This window comes from Mesoplodon mirus, assembly GCF_964341445.2.
Source record: "Mesoplodon mirus genome assembly, chromosome: 19".
NCBI classification, from domain to species: Eukaryota; Metazoa; Chordata; class Mammalia; order Artiodactyla; family Ziphiidae; genus Mesoplodon; species Mesoplodon mirus.
The window spans coordinates 27,147,497-27,169,258 of record NC_138995.1 but is presented as its reverse complement, the minus strand read 5'-3'; the positions used below and the strand labels follow the sequence as shown (position 1 = coordinate 27,169,258).

Below are 21,762 nucleotides of genomic sequence, written 5' to 3'. Positions count from 1 at the left end.
GTCCTGAATTGGATAGTGATTGCAGTAGACATTTATTTGTTTTCTCCCCAGCTTCTGCTTTCCTAAAAGCACCTAGGTTGTCACGCAGGAATTGGCTTCCAGTCTCCCCTGTTGTGCAGCCCATGTGCTTTAGGCAAACTGACCCCATCCCAGCTTTCAAGGTGGGCCTTGAGTGACTTACACTAATTAGCTCATTCCGTTGCTCTGGCTCTAGCTTTGGGTTCAGGAGTGAGCATGTGAACTAAACCTGTCAGTGAGCATGAATGTCAGAACTCTCTATTGGGACCGGATGATCTCCTTGTTTGGACAAGAATAAAGATGCTTGTAGACCTGACTTAATTGGCAAACATCTTGTGACCCCCAGGGGAATGAGCCATAGCTGGACATGACTATGTGCAGAGCAAAGCAAAGATTAGATTCCTAGTGACAGCCTTGGGTGGCTGTTGCACTAACCAACCGTGAAATCTTGGACTCAAGTTTTGGAGTCTAGAATCCCTTGTCACTTAAGCTGGTTTGAGTTGGATTCTCCTGTTACTTACCATATGAAGATACAGGTAATCAGGCAGATGGTGAAGCCATTAACCAGCAGATGCAGGGCAAAAGGAGGGACTGGTGTGAAAGGCAAGAAGTTTGGTTCTGGACTTCCATGATCCCACATCTTTGCTTGAAGTTGATCCTTGGGTCTGGGATGACCCCTCCTCGCATTCGTGGGCCTGCTGGAAAAGTCCTACTCGCGAAGGCCCCATTCTGATGCCCCTTCCTCTGTAAAGACCTTGTAAACCCCTCTGCTGTCCAGGTCAGCATTCCCCGCTCTTTCTGAACTTCCACAACGTTTTGGACACGGCTTTTATCACCTCATGTTACTATTTCCTTCACTGGGCACCAATCTCCTCAACAGCCCAGAACACGTCACATTGTTCTACGCATTCACATCAGCAGCCCCAGGGTGTCTAATAGGTATCTGAAAATCTTTTTTTTTTTTTTGGCCACACCATGTAGCATGTGGGATCTTAGTTCCCTGACCAGGGATCGAACCCATGTGGAAGCATGGAGTCTTAACCCCTGGACCACCAGGGAAGTCTAAGGCATCTGAATAACTTGATAAATAAACGACAGCTTGTTCTTCCCCCATATTCTCCTCAAACTAAAGGATTTACTTGCCACTCCACTTCCTTTGGACTGAGAAAAACTCTGGCTCTCAGACCATGGATTCAATTATATAATAAATTACCAGAAAAAGATAAAAATATAAGAATGGGAGGAAAGGGTATTTTTATGGAGCTGGGAACACAGAAAAAGAAAAGTTGGATTAAATGAGTTACCTCTGTTATACTGATGCGAAATCTGCTCCTTTGCCAAGATATGAGGGTGACACACAAAGTCTCTGAATATATAAGATGGATTTACAATTTCTGCTGAAGACTGTGGGAAGAATCTAAAATCGGCACTACCCACACATAAGGTTGCATTATGCCCATCAATTTATTTTGATCTCATTGAAGGCGTTTTGAAGCAGTGCTCAAGAAGTAGTTCAACCAAAAGAACATTTAAATTATGTAAAAATGAACTCCAGTGATTTAAATCCATTAACCTTACATAATGTTTCAAACATAGTACTGTAATTTCAAAATTAAAAAATTTTAAGAGTTTGAACTCATAAGAGATAAATTCTAACAAGGTTTGCAGGGAAAAGTTGAAGAATAATCACTTATCATCTTCGAGTACATTTAGAAACTTGAATGGGGGGGTGGGCAAATGTAGCCAAGCCTTTATCAATGATGACAGTAATGAATGACGATAGTTATTTAACAAATGTTTATTGAGTGCTTGCTACGTGCCAAGTATCATTTGGAACGCTGAGGATACAGCAGTGAACAAATGCGTATGAATATTGATGATACTGAGGATGTTTACTGAGCCCTTACTATAGGCTAGGCCCTGAGCTAAGCGCTCTGCGTAGACTGGTTCATTCATTCCACTTTCACCAAAACTCTTGAGCTACTATCATATAATTCCCATTTTACAGATGCAGAAAATAAGCTTCCTGGGACTTCCCTGGTGGCACACTGGTTAAGAATCTACCTGCCAATGCAGGGGACACGGGTTCAAGCCCTGGTCTGGGAAGATCCCACATGCTGCGGAGCAACTAAGCCCATGTGCCACAACTACTGAGCCTGTGTGCCACAACTACTGAAGCCTGTGTGCCTAGAGCCGGTGCTCTGCAATAAGAGAAGCCACCGCAATGAGAAGCCCACGCACTGCAACGAAGAGTAGACCCTGCTCGCTGCAACTAGAGAAAGCCCACACGCAGCAACAAAGACCCAATGTAGCCAAAAATAAATTTAAAAAAAGAAAAGAAGCTTCCAATCAATAACTCACCCGAGGTCTCAGAGCCACTTGAAGTGTTGGAAGTTGGACTCTACCCAGGCCTGTCAGATTGCAGAAGTAACACAGCAATTGAGTATAAATGGCTGCTGGAAATGTTTCATAGGTAGGAGACTAAGCCATTTTAAATCTTGTCGACTCTTAAGCATTCCATTTTCACAGTTGATATAAAAGTCAAATTCAATACTGTTGCACCAAACTTTAACAAATTTAACTGAGCAGGGTCCAGTCAATGAGCTTTCATCACGGCATTATTATTGACTGGAGCTTATGGATGTAGAAAGTTAGATGTGACTGAATCTGTACCTTGGCAAAGTATTTTTTTAATCACTTAAGTCCAGTGTTTTCAATGTTTCACTGCTACCCTTTGTTCCTGTTGTAATATTTGTACATCACTTGTACTATTATTTACTTAAAACTGATTCATTGTTTTTACTTCATGTTTTAAAGGAAAATAATATAATTACTATAAATAAAGAACCACAAATTCATTCAATAAATATTTATGAAGTGCCTACCATGCCCTAAGCAGTGGGGATACAGCAGTGAAAGATACACCAAAAAGAATCCCTGCCCTCACGGAGCTAATGTTCCAGTAGGGGTGACAATCAGCAAGATAAATAAGTAAAATACATAGGACATTAGAGAATGGTCAGGGCTGAGGGAAAAAGGGGAGGGCATACTTGGTGCCAGTGGGGGAGAGTTAAAACTGTAGATAGAGGGGTTAGGGAAGGTCTCATTGAGAAAGCTTCATTTACTCAAGGTGACTTTGGAGGAAACACTAAACAGGACCAGCCATGTAGAAATCCAAGAGAAAGGCAATCTAGGGAGCAGGGACAGACAGTGCCAAGCCCTGAGGAATGAGTGTGCCTGGGGTTTTCAAGGAACAATAAGGAGGTCATAGGCAGAAGCAAGACTAAATAGGAAGCTACTGAAAAATCCAGGCAAGGGATGATGGTGGCCTGGACCAGAGTGATGAGCAATGGTCAGATTCTGGAAATATTATGAAGGCAGAGCCAACATTTGCTGATGGACCAGTTAAGGGTGTAAGGGAAGAGGGATCAAGGAACATCCTAAAACTTCTGGCTAAGCAAGCAACTTGAAGGATGGTGTCCAATATATTTCTTTGTTTCTTTCCTTACCCCGCTCCCCCATAGGTCTTCCCCTGCTCCCACCCCTGGATTTGGATTTCTGTCACTTGCATCACAGCCTCCCCACTCAATGGAAGAAATTTAGAAAGCGCTGGTATTCAAAAAAACACAGATTTAATGCTGCTTGTAGTTTTGCTTTATCTAAAGTCTGTATATGCTACACAATTCTACAATTCTGCAATCTTGAAATGATTACAGTGGGAAAATTATTCTATTTTTCAGGGATCCAGCAGATACCTTTCAGAAGGCAGAAATTCCATATATTGTAAATATATTGAATATACTTTGAATATTATAAATACACTGAAATTCTGTTCAGTGTAATTCTGGTATGTAGATTGGTTGGCTGGGGACTAAGGGACACAAGCTTTCTTTAAAAAAAGAAGCATTGCTGGCTCTTTAGGCTATAAACAGATCTATACTTGATAAACTATGTGACCCTTTTGTCAATGAATTAATGTAATTGTTTAGCATCATAAGCTCAAACTTTCACTCATTTCACTTTTTCTGGCGTATTCACTTATTAGTTCAAGGAGAAAACAGACTAAATAGAGAAAAAACATACAAGAAATGAATAATAGTTTCATGGATGAGCCAGGACGCTAAATAAGAAAACCAAGGTACTCTGATTTCATCTTAAACACTGGCCTGTTACCTTAGTATCAAGATAACTGTGGTATTTGAGTTTAGAGCCAATATTCTAGTCTTTGTACAAAAATAATGCCTTTCTTTGGCACTGATAGATCATTGAGCCTCCATCGCAACAGTTTCAACATAAAAAATAGCTTACCCTCTGTCAGCAAATAACCTGCATTGCTTTCAATTAGACAAATTAACTTATATTTCTATCTCAAACTATATCCAGTACCCTACATCCATTCATCCTAGAAATCATAAGTTTTGGATATGAATTATGTTTATTTTTGTATTGGATTGTATAGCAAACTGAACATTTAAAATATGATAAAGAAAAGGACTCCCATGTAACTACCACAAATAGATAACCCTGGCGGTCCAGTGCTTAGGACTCTGTGCTTTCACTACGAGGGTGAGGGTTCAATTCCTGGTCGGGGAACTAAGATCCCGCAAGTCAAGCATTGCAGGGAAAAAAAAAAAAGATAAAGACTCTCATGTAACTACCACAAAATAGATAACTGAAAGTTCAAGGCTGGTTTCTCCACTGGGCTGCACACCTGCCTGTTCAGTGGCTCCTGGACTCCATGAGTGCCAAATTGAACATGTATTTTGCCTCAAACCGCCCATATTCCCATGCTCTGTACAGCAATTAGTGACACCTCCAACCACCTCGCCAAGCAAGTTAAAAACCTGAGTCATCTCTGACCCTCTCTGTCCTTTCCTTCCTATATCCGACTGCTTGCCAGGTACTGCCCACGGAACAGCTTCCAGCTTCCGATTTCCCTGCATCTAATCTCTCCCTTCTTCACTCCACTGCCAGAATTCTCTTAAAGCTCAGATATATGTTACTACTTGCTCAAGAACCTTACACTTTTTCTCCCATTTCCTATGGAATAGTCTAACTCCCTAGGATAGCACCCAAGGCTTTCCATAATGTGGCCCACTCCCCCACTGCTTCTGGTTTTGACGATGCCCAGGATTTAACTTATATTGGCCACTGAGTGATGACACAGAGTGGTCAGTGCCACTGAAAGAAGTTTTATTGCTCACAGTTCCCAAGGGAAGGGGGCATATCATGCCATGCAGGGCCACACAGGGAAGTACCAGGGTCAGTCAGGAGGCACAAGGAGCAAGGGGAGAATATGGCCCAGAACCTTTACTGTGGTTTCTGTGGGAAGAAATGGGTGAGGCAGAGTAGGCAAGTCTGAACAAACTTAGGATTGGAGAGTTTGAATAAGGTTGGTCTCTTAGTTGTCCAGTTCTTGGCCCTGGGGTGATTTAGGGCAGGGGAAATATTGGCTTGGTATGTGGGAGTTAGATAAAGGAAGTGGTTGGGATATGGGCTTTGGATCAGTTGCTTTGTACATGGCAGGCAGGTTCATAGGCAAGTTGTTTATTACTCTAGGAATTAGCTCACCCTGGGAGGAACAGTTCCCTCGGAGCTGCAAGGCCCCAAGATGTCAAAGCATCATAAAATACACAACATAAAAAACATGGTTAACACACATTCCTTTCCTAGGAACCCTCTGCTCACAGCTCTAGTCGCCCCAGAAAATGTCCTTATTTATTTATTTATTTTTTTGCGGTACGCGGGCCTCTCACTGCTGTGGCCTCTCCCGTTGTGGAGCACAGGCTCCGGACGCGCAGGCTCAGCGGCCATGGCTCACGGGCCCAGCCGCTCCGCGGCATGTGGGATCTTCCCAGACTGGGGCACGAACCTGTGTCCCCTTCATCGGCAGGCGGACTCCCAACCACTGCGCCACCAGGAAAGCCCAATGTCCTTCTTTATGAAATAAGTTCTGTAGTGCCTCTCTCAACACTCTGCCACCACCCATGCCCCTGAGCCCCCAAGTCTGGTACCTGTAACATGACCCCTTCCCTGTCCCTGTGGCACTGACACAGGTACCCAATCTACAGAGTGGCTGGCCACCTATGACCAATGTGCCTGCCTCAAAGAGATGAACTGGGCCGATCAGATTTCCTCTTTTAAGGATTTAAAATAAAAGCCACAAAAGGAGATGGCCACTTGATGTTAAGGTGAACCAGGGGGCCCTGAAGTAGACTCAGGGCCTTTGCAAGCCACGTGTGCTCGTGCCCCACCCTTCCTGCCACTCTACACCTCCTCCCAAATACTACAAATAGTCCATAATAACTATCTGGAGCTAGTGCTAGAGTTTTGTTTTGTTTTGAATGTTTCTTTCAAGTACCAAGATTAACAGATATTCACAGAGATTGACAAACTGTAGTAAACAGGTCAGAACGGATCAAGCCTGGGAGAGAGGGCGCAATGATATCTTTTTTTAAGCCCCCAAACGTGTTGCAAAGTGTTTTAAATTTCATATAAACGTTTAACGGACTACATAAAGACAATCCAGTGCAAATGCATCTTTCAGTTTCAAAGGCATTTCCAGCTGCTTTTTAAAGTTCTCACACTGGGCTACAGAGCTGCAAAAAATCTTCAGGCGGATCCACCTACTGCTCCCCCTCCCCTGGGTAGCGCTGAACCAAATCCGCAGACTTTATCGATTGCTTCTGCCTGGGCAGACCCGCCTGGATCGACCGCTCCTGTCTGGCCCGTCCCCGGGCGCGGTAAAAGCATTTGAATCCAGCCTGGTGGCCGCGGCGACATCCTCAACCCTCACAATCCTGAACAGCCTCAGCCGCCTCCTCTTTCTTTTACATCCCTGACGCTCCCGAATCACAAGAGTGGAAACGGAGAAGCTCAAGCCGCCGCCATGTCCGAGGCTTATTTCCGGGTGGAGTCGGGTGCGCTGGGGCCTGAGGAGAACTTTCTTTCCTTGGACGATATCCTGATGTCCCACGAGAAGCTCCCGGTGCGCACAGAGATCCCTATGCCGCGCCTCGGCACTTTCTTCCTAGACCGGAGCGGAGGAACCGAGAATGACAACGCGATCCCTCAGGTAAGCGATCCGGCCCGGAAAGACTACAACTCCCGAAAGGCCTTGCGGACTTGGGGCGCCGCGTCGCCGGGCGCGCTGCCCTCTGGGATCTGTAGTTTTACGGGGAGGCAGGGCCGTGCGTTAAGGAGTCTTGTCCGCTGGTTCCCCGCCGACCTATCCTTCAACACCCCTACGGAAACTAAGTTTATACTGGGTCGTCAGGTTCCCTGCAACACGGATTTCATTTTTGAAACTATCCATATTCAGCAGTGTCTTTTCACCCCTACGTGTGTTGATGCTTAAGGATTGGCGCCTACGGAATACTTGAGGACCAGGGTTCTGATCACTTTTGTTTTAGAACACAACAGTTTTGGGTTGTATAGAGTAGATGATGTCTGGGAACCGCAAATTGCTAGATTCATTCCTGCATAATGAAGACGGTATCAGCAACCATTTCCTGAGGGCTTTAGTGCAGGCATGGATGGGGTGGGGGGAGTATACTTTTCCATCTATTACCCCTTTAGTCCTTCAACAACCCTATAGTTAGGTGTTGTTACGTATAAGGAAATTGAAGCCCAGAAAGTTTGGGCCAGGGTCTCATTGTAAGTGGTGATCTGGGATTCGACCCTAGGACTGCAGGACTTCAAATTCGAGTTTGTCCCAGGAACATGGCTTGTAATGGTTATTTTTGATTTCCTATTTAACCTAAGTTTTGTTTAGAAGGGTGCTTTTGTTTGGTCTGTTTTGAGTTAATTTTTTATCAAAGTAAGGCATATGCAGAGTTTAAAAAGTCAAATGGTACCGAAAGATTTATAAAAAAAAGTAGCAGGCTCTGCCTTGCTTCCCTCATGCCCCTTTCCATTTCCACAGGGTCTGTCTACTTTTTTCATAGTTTCTTCAAAATTCACCTCCGTATTTCTAAATAATGTTCTTAAATTTATATTGATTTTTTAAAAATTTAGACATTATTTATTGACTTTCCATTATAGTAGTTAAGGATTTAGTTCTCTTACACACTGATATACAGATGTATCGTCCATATTTCATTCATATTTCCTTCGTTTTTACTTAATGTCCTTTTTCTGTTCCAGGATCCCATCCAGGACACCAAATTGCATTTAGTAATCATGTGTCCTTAGGCTCCTCTTGGCTTTGACAGTTTATCAGACTTTCCTTGTTTTTAATGACCATGAATTTTGTGGAGTGCTGGTATTTTGTTGAGAATGTTCCTCATTTGGGATTTGTGTGATGGTTTTCTTATGATTAGACTGTGTTTTGAGGAGGAAGACCACAGAGGTAAAAGTCCCGTTTTTACCACATCGTATCAAGGGTACATGCCATCAGCATGACTTATCATGTTGATAGATAGCTTGATCACTTGATCGAGGTGGGGTTTGTCAGGATTCTTCTCTATAAAGTTACTCTTTTTTTCCACCTTTTTTCTCTCTGGAAGGAAGTCATTATGTGCAGCCATACTTAAGGAGTGGTGAGTTATGCTCCACTTCTTTGAGGGCACAGTGTCTGCATAAATTATTTGGATACTTCTGCATGGGAGATTTGTGTCGGAAGGTTTTTAATGACATTTAATTTCATTCATAGACACAGGACTATCAGATTTTCTTGTTTTACTCTTGGTACCTTGTTTTTTTCCCCTAGGAATTTGACTATTTCCTCTAAATTTTCAAATATAGTGTTATAATGTTGTTCAAATATCCTTTTACTATCTTTTAAACATCTGTACAATTATAACTGTGTCCTGATTTTTATTATTATTATTTTTTTAAATAAATTTATTTATTTATTTTGGCTGTGCTGGGTTTTTGTTGCTGCGCGCCAGCTTTCTCTAGTTGTGGAGAGTGGAGGCTACTCTTCATTGCGGTGCGTGGGCTTCTTATCGCGGTGGCTTCTCTTGTTGAGGACCACAGGCTCTAGGTCCGCGGGCTTCAGTAGTTGTGGTGTGCAGGCTCAGTAGTTGTGGCACACGGGCTTAGTTGCTTTGCGGCATGTGGGATCTTACCGGACCAGGACTCGATCCCGTGTCCCCTGCATTGGCAGGCAGATTCTTTTTTTTTTTTTTTTTTTTTGCAGTACGCTGGCCTCCCACTGCCGTGGCCCCTCCCGCCGCGGAGCACAGGCTCCGGATGCGCAGGCCCAGCAGCCACGGCTCACGGGCCTAGCCGCTCCGTGGCATGTGGGATCCTCCCAGACCCGGGCACGAACCCGCATCCCCTGCATTGGCAGGCGGACTCTCAACCACTGCGCCACCAGGCAAGCCCTGCAGGCGGATTCTTAACCACTGTGCCACCAGGGAAGTCCCCTGATTTTTATTCTTGATATGGAGAAATTATGATGTCTTTCTTAATTAGTCTTACTAGGAGTTTATCACTTGTGTCTTTTCAAAGAACTAAGTAATGGCTCTGTCAACTTTCTCATTTGTACTTTTATTTTTAGGTCGTTAAATTCTTATCTTAAATGGTTCTTTCCTTCTACTTTCTTCAGACTTGATTTTCTTTGTTCTCTTCCACCCAGTCACATTTTGAGATGGGTACCTAGGTCATTGATTTTTCAACTTTCCTTTTTACATTTTTAGCTGTGCATTTCCTCTAGCTTTAACTAGATTTCACAAGTTTTAATTTGATTTTCTGATTTCCATTGTGAATTCTTCTTTGACTCATGGATTATTTATAAGACTGGTGCTTAGGTCCAAACATTTGGGGATTTTACTCTGTACATTTTGGGTTTTGATTTCTGGCTTAGTTACACAGTGGCAGAGAACATAGTCTGAATGATTTCAGTTTTTTGAAAGTTAACGCTTGCTTTAAACCCCAGCATAAGATCAATTTAACCCTTCTCGATATGCTTGAAAAGCTCTATATTGTGAAGTAATGGTCTGCAATACATAATTTATATCTGTAAATTAGGTCAAGTTTGTTATTTGTTTTGTTGAGATTATCTATAGTCTTACAGGTTTTTTTGTGTTTGCTACTTCTCATTTATCTAAAGAGATGTTAATGTTTCCCACAATGATTATAGGTTTGTCAGTTACTCTTTTTTTTTTTTTTTTTTTTTTTTTGCGTTACGTGGGCCTCTCACTGTTGTGGCCTCTCCTGTTGTGGAGCACAGGCTCCGGACACGCAGGCTCAGCGGCCATGGCTCACGGGCCCAGCTGCTCCGCGGCATGTGGGATCTTCCCGGATCGGGACACGAACCTGTGTCCCCTGCATCGGCAGGTGGACTCTCAACCACTACGCCACCAGGGAAGCCCAGTTACTCTTTTTAATTCTGTTAATTTAGATAGTATTTATATTCTTCTTGTGGGTTTAATGACCTTTTTATTATTGTCACATGTCCCTCTTTATCTCTAGTAATGCTTCTTTCTTTTGATTACTGTTTGCATAGCTTTTTTCTATCCTTCTATTTTCAACCTTTATATGTCTTTATATTTATATTTACGGTATGACTTCTAAGCGGCATATAGTTGGGGTTTTTTTGTTTGGTTTGACAGTTTTTTAATTGGTATATTTAATGTATTTACACTTATTTAATTATTGATTTATTTGTGTTTATTTTTACCTTCCTACTATTTTCTTTGTGTTCCATCTGTTTTAGTTTCCTTTTTCTTTTTTGACTTCTTGTGTATTAATCAAATTTTTGTTATCCATTTTCCTTTTTATTATTTATTCTTCTGTTATTTTAGTGGCTACCTTAAATATTACACAATCATTTTTGACTCCCAAGAATGTTATATGAATTACTACTTTCGTCACTTCACAGTCAGTGCTAGAATCTAAGAACTTTTTTTTTTTTTTTTTTTTTTTTTTTTTTTGTGGTACGCGGGCCTCTCACTGTTGTGGCCTCTCCCGTTGCGGAGCACAGGCTCCAGACGTGCAGGCTCAGCGGCCATGGCTCACGGGCCCAGCCGCTCTGCAGCATATGGGATCTTCCCAGACCCGGGCACGAACCCGTGTCCCCTGCATCGGCAGGCGGACTCTCAACCAGTGCGCCACCAGGGAAGCCCTAAGAACATTTTAACTCCATTTTCTCCCTCCTTTCTTTTACGTTATTGTTGTATTGTAATTTGACTTGTTTTAAATCCTATAAAACATTATTGTCATTTATTGTTATTTTTATATTTACACACTTATTTACTCTTTCCATTACCCTTTTTTTTTTTTTCCTTCCTACATTTCCATATTTCTTGCTGGAGTCATTTTCATTCTCCCTTCTTGATTTCTTTACTCTGGGTCTTCTAGTGATAGATTCTCCATTTCTGTCTGTACAAAGTGTCCTAAAAACCAATGTCGGGTTCGATGATTCACTAAGAGGACCCACAGGACTCATCAGATAGTCATGCTTGTGTTTAAATTTTAATACAGTAAAAGGATAAGAGCAAAATCAGCAAAGGGAAAGGGTGCATGAGATGAAGTTTGCAGGAAACTAGACACAAGTTTCCAGGAGTCCTGTCCCAGTGGAGTCATGCAGGACACACTTAATTCCAATAATGAACTGTGACAACATGTGTGAAGTATTGTCTACCAGGGAAGCTCATTAGAGACTCAGTACCCAAGTTTTTACTGGGGGCAGTTTACATAGGCACTCTCTACCTAGCACATACCAAGATTCCAGACTCCAAGAAGGAAAGCAGGGGTTCAGCATAAGCCACATTGTACAAACAGTGTAGGCGCGGGATTCCCTGGTGGTGCAGTGGTTGAGAGTCCGCCTGCCGATACAGGGGACGTGGGTTCGTGCCCCGGTCCGGGAAGATCCCACATGCCACGGAGAGGCTGGGCCCGTGAGCCATGGCCGCTGAGCCTGCGCGTCTGGAGGCTGTGCTCCGCAGCGGGAGAGGCCACAACAGTGAGAGGCCCGCGTACCGCAAAAAAACAAACAAACAAACAAAACAGTGTAGGCGCATTGAGGCACTCTTATCAGTCCCAGGAATGGTGGGAACTCTCCTGAAACCCAAATTCCCAGATACCAACCAAGGTCATCCTTACAAGCAGGCCTTTCTAAGGAGAGAAGTCTCAGGCTGCTGTGTTAACTTTTTAGTGCACACTTTCTGTCTGGAAATGCCTTTATTTCACCTTTGCTTTTAAAGGATATTTTCACTCGGTATAGAATTTTAGTAAGCAGTTATTTTCTGTCAGCACTTTGTAGTCGGCTTTAACTCTTATTGTTTCTTCTTTAAAGGCAATATATTCCTCACCTCCACTAATAGCTGCTTTTGTCTCTGTCTTTGTTTTTCAGCAATTTGAGTAAGATGTGCCTCGTTGAGGTCTTATTAATATTTATCCTTCTTGGTATTCATCATGTTCCTTGAATCTGTGATTTTATATTCCTCTTAATTTTGGAAAATTCGTGGCCATTATCTCCAGATGTTTCTTTTGCCTCAATCTATCCCTCCCCCCCTTCTGGGATTCAAATTACATGTATGTTAGACTTTTTTTTTTTTAACCATATTCCATATACCTCTTAGGCTCTTTTCTGTATTTTCTCTCCATGCTTTAGTCTGGTTATTTTCTACTGATCTTTTTTCCAGTTCATGATCCTCACTTCCTCTATATTATATCTGGTAAACCTGTTAAATTTGACTTAATCTACTGAGTTCTTAAGGTCAATTATTGCATTTTTCAGCTCTGGAATTTCCATTTGATTTTTTATTTATTTTAAAGTCAGAGCCTAATTACTATTGATATTTAGTGCCAAATATTGGACTTTCCTTTTCTCTCTTCTTTCTTGGATCTTGACCCCTCATGTCCTGGCTGCTTGGGCAGCGTTGAGCCAAATATTTTTCTCTCCAGTCCTGTGAGGTTTACCAAAAGCTCTGCTCACCCACCCCTCAAAGCCACCCCCACCTTTAACAGCACTTCTCCTCTGTGAGAGTTTGTGCCTTTGTTGCCTCCTTAGCCCAGTTACGCTTGCCTTTTTTTTTTTTTGGATGTTTCTCTTAACTTCTTGCATTCAAGATTATGAAACTGCTGTGGGCCCTGCCCTCCCTTCTCCTCCTCCTGTTCACCCTGGTGGTGTGTGGCTGAGGTGGGGAGGGGGGACCCCCAAATATATATCAGCCCAACAGCCCTAAGTCTCCTGTTTATTATTAGGAAACAAAACAACACCAACAAAAAATGGCATCAGGGATATGAACAACACTGCCAGATGAGTTAGTTGAAGTTTTTTCTTTGTACTGTGTCCTCAAATTTAATGGATTAATGTGTCTTGTATATATAAAAAGAAAACCTCTAAAAAAAGTCAGAGAAAGACAAATACTGTATGATTTTACTTACATGTGGAGTCTAAAAAACAAAACAGGTGAACAAACATAACAAAATGGAAACAGCCTCGCAGATACAGAGAACAAACCAGTAGATGGTTGTTAGAGGGGAGGGAGGGGCAGGAGGAGTGAAATAGGTGAGGGAGATTAAAAGGTACAAACTTAATTACAAAATAAATGAGGCACAGGGATAAAGTTTTTTTTTTTAAGAAGTGGAGTCCATATGATCTTAATGGAGAACGTTTTTCAGATTCTCATTGGGATATTAAAATGCTAGCTAAATTTCTAGCTGTTTTATATAGAGCTAATTGCTTCAATTTGTAGCTTCTGCAAATTTTTAACTGCCTGTTTTTAGGAGTATAAATGTTACTTTTTTTGCAGACCTTTGAGGTAAAAACAGGCCCTTGCATATGCTATTCTTGTCTATGTTCATTTTAATGTTTCTGCAGCTTGGACTGCAGAAACTGCTTGCATCGTGGCCACCTCATCTATTTACTAATTCTGTTAAGGCTTTAAAAAATAGAGACATTTACCTTTTCTGTCATCTTTAAAGCTGTGTAGTGGGCTGGGGAGGGGCTGTAGCCTGAGTTCAGGCTGACCCTATTTTTCTTTATATTCCCCAGCACCTAGAGAGGTGCTTGGCACATAGTAGGTACTCAGTCATTGCATATGTGGAATAGATGTTGAATCTTCAAAGAAAGTAGAAATGTTTACTATACCTCTGAAGTATCTGCAATTGGACAGTTTTTATTTATGTTAGTTAGAAAACTTTCCCTTTGTGCCACATTTTTGTTCTCGACTTTGTTTTTGGTATATAAATCCTTTTTCTCTCTCCATTCCATCATGACATAAAACTTCAGCCCACATAGTTCATTTCTTCAATTCACAGCTACATCCTCTGTATTTGACAGTTATTCCCCTAAAGAGAACAGGCGGTATTGATATTCCCTCAGGCCATGTGCATTTCCTTTTTGTCACACACATTTCCTACTATGTTACTTGTTTTTAAAACCTACAATCCTGTGCGATACAGGGCTCAAAGCTTGAACTCCCCTTGTGGCTGGCAAAAGGACTTTTTGACAACAAGCGCCGGATCCTTTCTGTGGAACTTCCCAAGATCTACCAGGAGGGTTGGAGGACCGTGTTCAGTGCAGATGCCAACGTGGTGGACCTCCACAAAATGGGGCCACATTTCTACGGGTTTGGCTCCCAACTCCTGCATTTTGACAGTCCAGAGAACACAGACATCTCCCAGTCTCTCCTGCAGGCAAGTTATTGACGTGAAAACCTATGGCATTGCACGTGTCTCAGGAGCCAGCCGCGGCAGCCACCAGATGTTACTCTTACCCGGGGAGTGTATGATTTATACAATCAGTTCCTTGTTATTCCGGGTCAGCCTACAATTAGACTGTGTTTGCTGATTATATATACTTGTAAATATGGCTTGTCTGTCGCTCTTCATATTTGCTTGCTAAGAGTTGGGACCAACAGGAAGTCCTGGAAATAAGATACTTGATTACAGGTGGCAGAGGAGACGCAGACCTCCTTCTAAGTCCTAAACCAGATTTTTGCCTTTCGTGCCATTTAAACGTTCAGGGATTAAAATGTATCTGGTTTCTCTCTCTCGCTTCTTCAGACGTTTGTTGGACGTTTCCGCCGCATCATGGACTCCTCCCAGAACGCTTACAACGAAGACACTTCGGCGCTGGTAGCCAGGCTAGATGAGATGGAGAGAGGCTTGTTTCAAACAGGGCAGAAAGGACTGAATGACTTTCAGTGTTGGGAGAAGGGGCAGGCGTCTCAGATCACAGCTTCCAACCTGGTTCAGAACTACACGAAGAGAAAATTCACTGACATGGAAGACTGAAGGCCAGAAGAACACAGAATTGCTCCCTGTAGACTTATCCCTCTGTATGTCCTTGATAGGAGCCTAGCTGACCTTGTATAGGGCCAGAATCATGTCCCATCTTGTGACTTATTCCCTGCAGGACTGTCGGGAGTGCTACCATCTGGTGGGGAAACAACATGCTGGAGGATGTCCCTGGCCCTGTAAGGCTTCCAGGACTATCCCACCTGCTGACCCACAGACCAGACCTACTTAGCCCAGGAACCCACAGCCAAGGAGAAACCAAAGTCCTTCGTAAATAAGGATCATGAATACATATATCGCAATAGAGTTGGAACTGGGATTCCTCGTGCCTGGGAGTTTGGACAGCCTTAGATATCCAGTTTCACTAGCTCCAAAGGACGGGTACAAATGGGCCTTCCTAACCTGTTCACAAAATGTCCTCTTGAGCTTAATTGCCTCATCTTCCTCATGGTTGCACAAAGGGACAGTACCCCCAGGATGCTGGCTCTACTTGTAAATATCTCCTGCCACCTGCCTATGAGGAGTTACCCAGTTTCAAAAAACAGTTGCCAAGAATAAGGAAGGAGGGCTTCCCTGGTGGCGCAGTGGTTGAGAGTCCGCCTGCTGATGCAGGGGTTTGTGCCCCGGTCCAGGAAGATCCCACATGCCCTGGAGTGGCTAGGCCCATGAGCCATGGCTGCTGAGCCTGCGCGTCCGGAGCCTGTGCTCCGCAACGGGAGAGGCCACAACAGTGAGAGGCCCGCGTACCAAAAAAATAATAATAATAATAATAAGGAAGGAAAATGGAAAGCCCAGTGAGTGGCAAGGCTTTTACTAAAGAGAAGACATTGCTTTCCTCTTCTGTGAGGAGGGCTTCATGAACTGGACTTCACGCCTAGGCGGGAAATGGTTAAACTGAGCTTGTTTTTGCCTCTAGATCTATAGAGCCCCTGCACAGTTATTCCATGCTCTCCCTAGGAAAGCTGTCAGGGAGTTGTTTGGAATCGCAAAGTAGTTGTTAAAGGGTGTTAACCAGCCCTTATTACATTGAAATCAGGGCTTCAGGGTTGCTGGTTATGAAGAGCCCTGTTTGAGACGCTTAGCATGGCAGATGTGAGTGGGCAAGAGACCTCGGTCATGTTTTTTTTCTCTTCAGTAAGTTTTGCAATATTATTATATAACAGATTCCTGACCAGTTACTGAGACTCTGTTTAAGCAACCACAAAACTCTTTCCCTGGAGATCAAGGAGGAAACCTCAGGCAGAGTAGGAAACAGCATCCCTGGGACCCACTGGACTTTCTGAAGGGCAGTTATCACCACACCATGGCTCCCCTCCCAACTTCCCACAACTAGTGAAAATTGCCTTTGTCACTGGAAATTACAGTGGGATTTGGGTCTCCAGATTGTACAGATGTCTTAATGCAAACTTAGAATGTCAGAAATATTTTTTAAATGCCTGTTTTAAGATGGAGCTGATGTTTTTATAATTTGATTTTGGTGCTAAATAAATGATCCACTTTGCACATGAATACATTCTGTACAAGTACTATTTCTGTAACTCAAGTACTACAGATGATCAGGCAAAGCTATCAGAGAATTTTGTCTTTGATAGTATTTGACAATAAGGCCCCAATAAATCCATGTTTTAGCAACTGCTCTTTTGTTTGCACATTACTCATAAATATGGGGGACATTCTCTATAGGGATGAGCTGTGTCCTTGAAAAGAGGGACTTCCATTGCTGTCACAGCATTTACATATAGCCAGGGGCCCAGAGATAATTCATAGTCAGTGAGAAAAGCATATTTTTTAATTTTTGGATTCACAGACAGCTTTGTTTTTAAAGTCAATCCTAAGGCTGCTGCCGTTCTTTTTTTCTTATTAAAAAAAATTTGGCTCAGAGGCACATACCAAGAATATGTGGGTACGCACGTGTAGAATTTATTCCATTTTAAATTTTGAACAAATTATATTACAGGGAGCTTCCGAAGCCCATCTCTAATTACAGATTTGCCTTTGAGGCTGTCAGTTACTAACCCTCTCCCCAGCAAGGTTCCCCCAAATCAGTCTCTTGGTCCCTTCAAAGAAGTGAATTTTTCAAAATAAGTCAACAAATTGGCTCAGCTGCCATATCACTCTTAAAAAGACGGGGGAATGTGTGCTCTTTCCCCTTAAAGGCTCTGTTCCCAGGTAACTCTGGTCTTAATTACATACAAAATACCTCACTGTCCTCAGGCTTTTTCCCTACGGTACAAGTTGGGCTGCCGAGAGGAAGGGCCAAGGCTTTGGTTTCCCAGGTCATTTCCTCCCGCTCTCCTGACCTCTGCGTTTTGGGTGGCTCCGTGGTCAGTCCTCAGATCTCTTCTAGCCATTCTGACTCCCTCCAGTGTCAAGTTTTAAATACCACCATCTATGCGTTGATGACTCCCAAATTCCATCTCCAGCCAGACCTCCCTTCAACTCCAGACTTGCAGCCAACCACCTGCTTGACGTTCCACTTCAACATCTGACCCCACATGGCTGAAACTGAGGCCCTAATCTTACTCTCACAGTCTCCTCCTATCATCTTTCTCATCTCTGTTTTTGACAACTACATCCTTCCCTACTGCTCAGGACAGAAACGTAGGAGTCCTCCTTGGCCGTCTTTCTCTTATATCTTTTGGGTCAACCTTCAAGTCACTGGCAGAACCTGCCTGCCTCTTCCCCACCTCCACTCCTGTCCGGGATGGTTGAGGTCACCTCCCAACTCCTTCCCTGCATTCATTCACCCTTCCCCGCCTTCAGACTCTTCTCACCAGAGCGGCCACAGTGGTCTTGTTCAAAAATAAGTCAGATCTTATTACTTCTCTGCTTAAAACCCTCCCTTGTCAGAAAAAGGCCACTCTGCCATACCAGCACCATTTGTTAAAACGTCCATCTTTACCCCAGTGATTTGGTGTTGAATTTTCTCACCGCTTCCATAGCAGAAGTAATTTGTTCCTTATTTTAAGCAAAAATTTCACCTTCTGCCTAAGAGATTTCTGAACATTTTATAGAGCTTCTTGTTAATCTCTGAGCACCACTGGACCTGAGAAGTTTCTGGACTACTGTGTCTGAGGTAGTGAAATTGGAATGCAGAAATATTGAGCAGCTCACTCAAGTTCATACAGAAGTCAAGTCCTGTTCTGAGTCTTTCTGTTCCACCATCCTTCAAGAAATTCCAGGAGAGCTTTTCATCTTTACGCCATCTGGGACAATGGTGTTTAAGTGAAAATATAATATTTTACACTGATCTTGGCAAAAGAAAATAACTGCAGAGGCTGTATGTACATTTCTGAAAGTAGGTATCTTTGTGTTCAAGAGAAAAATCTATACTTGAAGTAACTTGTGGCACAAAATATAGGATAGATGCTTAAACTATAAGAATTACTCCAAGAACCTTAATTTCAACAGTCCTTATCTAATATAGGTAAAATGAAAATCTTAATATTGATTACACATAGAAACAATTGTTAAAAGACAACTAAACGCCCTGAACCTAAAGAAAAGTGCCTAAACTTTGGAATTCTCTTGCTAACTCTTGATAGTGGCATTTTGAATGAACAATAAATCTCCCATCATTAATGAATAGTGAATAAAATGTATAGTGAATCAAGGGGCAAGTCTGAGAAAATACAAAGTTACCCTCTTCCGAGAGCAAATGATTAACACACGTGACAGGCCCAGTGTGCTTTTGTTTGAGATCGTTTTGTTGATTTTTCCAGGCTTCTGCCTTTCTGCCTCGCTAATCAAAGGAGACACGGTACAATCAGACACAGTCAGACGCGGCTTGCTTTCCAAGCAGCCTTCCTCTAGGACAAGAGACAAGCATTCTGCTTCCCAGGGTGTGCTCTCCTGTTGCCTGCATTGTGGTCTAAAGCAGCGGTCCCCAACCTTTTTGGCACCAGGGACCGGTTTCGTGGAAGACCATTTTTCCACGGACGGGGTGGGGGTAGGGTTGCAGGTGGTAATGCGAGCGATGGGGAGCAGCTGTAAATACAGATGAAGCTTCGCTCGCTTGCCCGCCGCTCACCTCCTGCTGTGCGGCCCGGTTCCTAACAGGACCAGTACCGCTCTGCCCAGGGGTTGGGGACCCCTGGTCTAAAGCGAGGAGGCCACGCCCAGAAGCCAGAGGCCTCCTATCTGTCAGAGATCAGAGTGAAGTCCACTCAAGGGGCATCATTTCGTTAAACTTTTTGATTTGGAAATAATTTCAGATTTATAGAATAGTTGTAAAGATAGTACAGAGTTCCCCTGTAGCCTTCACCCAGCTTTTCCTAATGTCTTATGTAATCATGGTACGTTTATCAAGTATTACTAACTAAGCCACAGGCTTTAGTCAGATTTCACCAGATTTTCCACTAATGTCCTTTTACTGTTCCAGAATCCAATCCAAAGTTCTACATTGCATTTAGGGAGCAATAATTTTTTAGAGCAATTTGGGGAAGCAAAACAGCATTAGATTCTTCCCTATATTCATTTCAGAAGGTAGGCTTATTGGAAAGGCGTCGTTGCCTTGGGCTGCATAACTGGGGCCAACTAGGGGCCTAGTAGGGCTGGCACAGGAGCAAGCTGCTGGTGAGCTAGTTAAGAAGGGACAGAGTATTTATTTGCTTTTCACCTGAAATTTTCACTTTTTCCCCCAGTACTTGTATCTGATGGGAAAAGGCCTCTTTCATTTTACTTAAAACTTCTCCTTTCTCCCTCTGACGGCAGTAACTTGATATTCTCCCCTTTCACTTCTGGCACATACTAGCTAATTTTCTCTGTATCTAAATGAGTTTAAAATGAGCACGGCTTTCTACCCTAACATTATTAACAAATGTCAGCGCCTGGGAACTGCTACTGTTTCAGAATCCCTAGAGGGAGCACAGAGAACCAGCTAATCCTTGCAAACATCTCCCACCTATGGCCAATTAAAAAGAAAGAAAAAAGCCCAGAGGTTTGTATCTTTATGACATTCTCTGCTCCTGTATCACCCTTGAGAGAGAAGTTTCTTGGATTCTCCCATGATTTGCGTGGCTCCCTTTTGGCAACTAAAATTCCTCCCTGAAGACAGTTTCTTTGGATGCAGGAAAGCAGATGAGGAGCTAAAAAGTATAGATTCAGGGGCAGTGAATAGATTCAGGTGTGGTGAGGAGGCATTTTGATGCTTGAAGAAAGACAGAGACCAGTGTTAAAAGCTGCCATTGGCGGGGTCACTGGAGGGAGAGATGACAAATGGTCGTTCCCGGAGAGTGGCTTTATCTTAATGGGAACAAGAGGCCTTGGCGCTTGGCTATCTCTTCAGTTCAAGAGGAAAACATTTAAAAAAAACTTTGCAAAAGACACTGTCACTTTCTAATTTAGCATTTTATGTTCACGCATTTCTTCATCCAAGAGACCAGATGAAAATTAAGTAAAGTGCTTCTCTTCCTGTCACTGAGCAGTCCAGGAGGTGTTTTCTCAGGTTTTGAGCCAGCTCAGAACCTTGGTCAACATTTCAGAGGATTCTACTGGCTGAATCTCTAGATCGTTTTAAAGATTTTTAGGGAGAGCTCACCATATAACACGATACATCATGTTCATGTGTAGTCAGCAGCGATAATCAAGCTCTCTACTTTTTAAGGCATTTTTAAAAGAAATCAATAACGATTGAAAAACCTCACTCCATTTCAAAAGACTGTTATATCCATAGACCATTGTGATTTAAAAAGGCTTTTCTGCTGCTGCAAGTAAAACAAAGAAACCATAGGAAAAAAAGTGTCTTGGCTTATTGTAGATGCATCTGTCGAGAGAATAGCGTTTAGCTGAGCTACACGGAGGTGGACGGATTGCCTTGCTTAATTATGGCTCAAGCATACCCACCTCCTTCGATGTCATCCACACCATGTGGCAAGTTCCCTTGGGGACCCACACTGTGAAATAAATCTCTCAGGAAAGAGCTTATGTCTTCAGGCCCCCAAGATGGCCTTTAACCCAGGGAAGCCAAAGACAGAGAAATAGTGTAGGGGTGACTTCTTAGTAATTTTCTCTGTGGGACCCCTTTGTTCAGTGATTCCACACCTGTTCCCTTCTAGAAGTGTAATGGACGGTTGGTGTCTGCCTGATGGCCCACTCATTCCCTGTCAGATTTGGGCCACAGTGTCGGAAGGTGCAAGCCAAAGAGTTTTCCCAGTTTGAGGATGGCCTGGGAGCCGGGTCAGCCACAGTTCACCCAGCTCGCTCCCTCCTGTTCACAGGATCATTCTTTGTGTCTCTTCTCACAAACCTCCAGCCTCTACTCTGGGTTTTGTGCCCAGAATTTGTTTTCGAGGCCTCAAAGGCAGTGCCACGCCTGCCCCTTCCAAATTCTTCCCAAAATAAACAGATGGTAGAGGAATGGAGGGTTTCTTATCAAATCTCCCTCATTGGTAGCTGCTATCCAATAGCTTAGAGCTGAAGGGGCCCGTAAGAATTAACTGTTTTCCAGGCTGGTAAAACAACTCTTTATCATGTTACATTTAGTACATGTAAAAGAATGCCAGTCACATAGCTTTAGATTATGAAGTGTTATAATAACAAGAATACCCA

The 21,762-nt window shown here is 43.0% G+C and overlaps 2 protein-coding genes across 3 annotated transcripts in view; both read left to right on the top strand.

The window, feature by feature from the left end:
• Positions 1–6,737: 6,737 nt before the first annotated feature.
• GINS3 (GINS complex subunit 3) lies at positions 6,738–16,845 on the top strand. Of its 2 annotated transcripts, XM_082607418.1 has the most exons (3): positions 6,738–7,093; positions 14,377–14,610; positions 14,980–16,845. In XM_082607418.1, exons 1-3 carry the CDS (start codon positions 6,908–6,910, stop codon positions 15,208–15,210), a joined length of 651 nt encoding a protein of 216 aa, XP_082463544.1. In that variant the 5' UTR covers positions 6,738–6,907; the 3' UTR covers positions 15,211–16,845. The 2 variants fall into 2 exon arrangements, with proteins under 2 accessions (XP_082463544.1, XP_082463545.1); XM_082607419.1 differs by lacking the exon at positions 14,377–14,610.
• Positions 7,042–21,762, top strand: part of NDRG4 (NDRG family member 4) — a 94,929-nt gene continuing 80,208 nt past the window's right edge. Inside the window, exon 1 of the mRNA XM_082607406.1 lies at positions 7,042–7,093. The gene's annotated coding sequence lies outside the window, so the exon portion shown is untranslated. The remainder of the gene's footprint in view (positions 7,094–21,762) is intronic.